Raw genomic sequence first — 2,564 nt, 5'->3', positions numbered from 1 at the left:
TACAGCGTGGTTCTGTGTGGTACCGCGTGGTTCTGTGTGGCACCGCGTGGTACCGCGTGGCACCGCGTGGTACTGCGTGGCACCGCGTGGTTCTGTGTGGCACCGCGTGGTTCTCTGTGGTACCCTGTGGTACCGCGTGGTTCTCTGTGGTACCATGTGGTACCGCGTGGTTCTCTGTGGGCCTGCAGGGCCCGGTTACCTCATGGAGGGCAGGTGCCGTGTGATGACGTCCAGCGCCTGGACCGAGTCCTCGGGAACCTCGTTCAGGTGACCCGACAGCGCCTCCAGCAGCATCTGCAGGCTCACCACCGACACCCACTGCAGGGACACCTTGAAGGTCTGGTCCTTGCCCTCGCCCGGCAGGGTCACCTCCAGGTCCACCTAGGGGCGGACCAGAACTGTCAACACGCCAGCGCCGTCGAGAGGTAGAAGGTTCAAAGGTCAGACACCCACCCTGTCTCTGCCGATCGGCAGCGGATGAGCCGTGTACATGTTCCTCTTCCCGTCGTAGCCCGGCTGCCGGTCCCCAAAGATCTGCATCTTAAAGTGCCGCACCATGGTGTCCACCACCTCCCTGCAAGACGGGCAGAACATCACCACAGAGCAGAACCGAGCCGAGCCGGGCCTAGCCGAGCCGAGCCGAGCCGAGCCGAGCCTCCACCCACCTGTTGACCCGCCGGGGGCGTTTCTCCGGCTTGATCTCGATGTCATAGTGGTAGACGTCAATCTTGGGTATCTGAACCTGGAAGTGGTTGGCGAGGAGCCGGATGGGTTTCCCCACCGTGCCCAGGCCGGGACGCCGCGGAGGCTGGAAGAGAGAGGTGGGGGCAGGCGGGCCTGGGGGGACAGGAGGTCAGGAGGTCAGACGGGTTCCAACGACAGAACAACATCTAGTTACAGAAACCGAGCCCTGCCAGCAGCAGGCTCTGCTCCGTTCTACTTCCTCTTTAATGTTTCTCCAGATAAAACCAGCTTACGGATAAACGCCACATCAATAACAATGAAATAGACGACGCAGCACAATAAGCAGAATGGAGAGACGTTAAATTCTAACAATGATCAAAATGGAAACAAAACAAACGTCGGTGCCGAGAGGAAATTTATTCATTTTAGTTTCATCATCATGAATCCAGTCCAGACGAAGAACCAATCACAACCCCCAGAAGTAGACATTTTTTTATTCAGTTTGAAGTAATGCATTATGAAAATATTTATGGAAACATCAAAATAACTTCCTCAATTTCACAAAACAGTTTCTATGCTCGCTGGAGGCGGATTTTGGCTTTTCAGGACAAAGAGTTGATGCTAAAGGAGCGATGGAAACAGATTCACTGAATAAGTTCTGAAGTAGCGAACGATCCCATCCACTGCTGGGCCGCAGCCTGACCAGAGGAACCAAACCGAGGGCCGTCTCTGCTCCATGCTAGTTAGCAACCTCCACTTCCTGTTAGCAACCTCCACTTCCTGTTAGCAACCTCCTGTAATAAACCTGTTTATTACAGCCTTGCGTAGCGTCATCTGACAACATGCTCTGCGCTGCCAGGAGAAGGAAACACGACCAACTCATTTTATTTTTTCTTCTGTGTGACATTTTAAAAGTTTAACCTAGATTCACATGGAAACGTCGGAGTCGCTCTCAGCAGCTGAATCGCTCTGAAGCTCAGCCTGTCTAGTCAGATTGGAGCTAAAGTGGATATTTTCATAATTATTTTAATGTAAACTGTAGAAAAATACACAGATTGGAAAGAGTTCTGGCTTTTCCAGCGACCCCTGAACTTTTCGGCGACCCAAACAGAACTGAGCTTCAGAACCCCAGAAGAAGACAGACAGTCAGCTCTGACCTCTGACCTCCAGAGGTCAAGGAGAGGGCGGAGAAACAACGACCTCCAATTATGCGCCGCCCCCCAGCTCCACCCAGACACGTCCCCCTCGGCCCCCATGGGGAACAAAGCGGGCCCCATCAGACGGCCAGATGGAGGGATTACCGTTGGCATGGCTGCTCTGGAAATAAAGTACACCCCTGAACTTTACACCCCGTGTTCACATGGGGGGGTGCAGCTTCCCATCATGGCTTCACTGAGCAATAATAAGATCTGGTGGATTTCAAACATTTTAGTGAATTTAGCGGCTGAAGAGCAGATCTGAAGGAGGGTCCATGTTCAGAACCAACGCCGCTCCGTTACATCAACCGGACCTCCTGATTAGCAGAAATGACTCGGAAAGGCTGGCGGCTACGAGGAGCGGGGCGAGATGGAGGCCAGGGGAACACGGGGGTCCTGACCCCAAACATGACGCTCCAGTTAGTCAGTGAAGCGCGAGAGCATAGACAATCAGGAGCCTCGCCGCCGCTCTGAGAACGCGCCGCTGCCCCCTCCCCCCCAATCCCCATCACTCCCTCCTCTGGACCGACCCGTCTGCACTCAAACCTCAGAGATGACGCCGGCCAATGGGTTCTGTCATGACCCGAAATGTCTGATGATTTCCCCACCGGAGGCTGCAGAACCTCGTTACCGACGGCAACGCCTCGCCGGAGGCTGCAGAACCTCGTTACCGACGGCAACGCC

General features: G+C 54.6%; 1 protein-coding gene across 4 annotated transcripts in view; it reads right to left on the bottom strand.

Moving 5' to 3' along the window:
• Positions 1-2,564, bottom strand: part of ago4 (argonaute RISC component 4) — a 25,399-nt gene that overhangs the window by 15,367 nt on the left and 7,468 nt on the right. For all 4 annotated transcript variants that reach the window (XM_017307489.1, XM_008423039.2, XM_008423038.2 and 1 more), the window contains exons 2-4: positions 666-837; positions 454-574; positions 200-381 (exon numbers count right to left, since the gene is read on the bottom strand). In XM_017307489.1, the coding sequence (XP_017162978.1) occupies positions 200-381; positions 454-574; positions 666-837 (475 nt within the window). The remainder of the gene's footprint in view (positions 1-199; positions 382-453; positions 575-665; positions 838-2,564) is intronic.

The sequence above is a fragment of the Poecilia reticulata genome, linkage group LG11 (assembly GCF_000633615.1).
Source record: "Poecilia reticulata strain Guanapo linkage group LG11, Guppy_female_1.0+MT, whole genome shotgun sequence".
Classification (NCBI taxonomy): Eukaryota; Metazoa; Chordata; class Actinopteri; order Cyprinodontiformes; family Poeciliidae; genus Poecilia; species Poecilia reticulata.
Note: the sequence above shows the minus strand (reverse complement) of the source record. Positions and strands in the feature narration are given on the sequence as shown.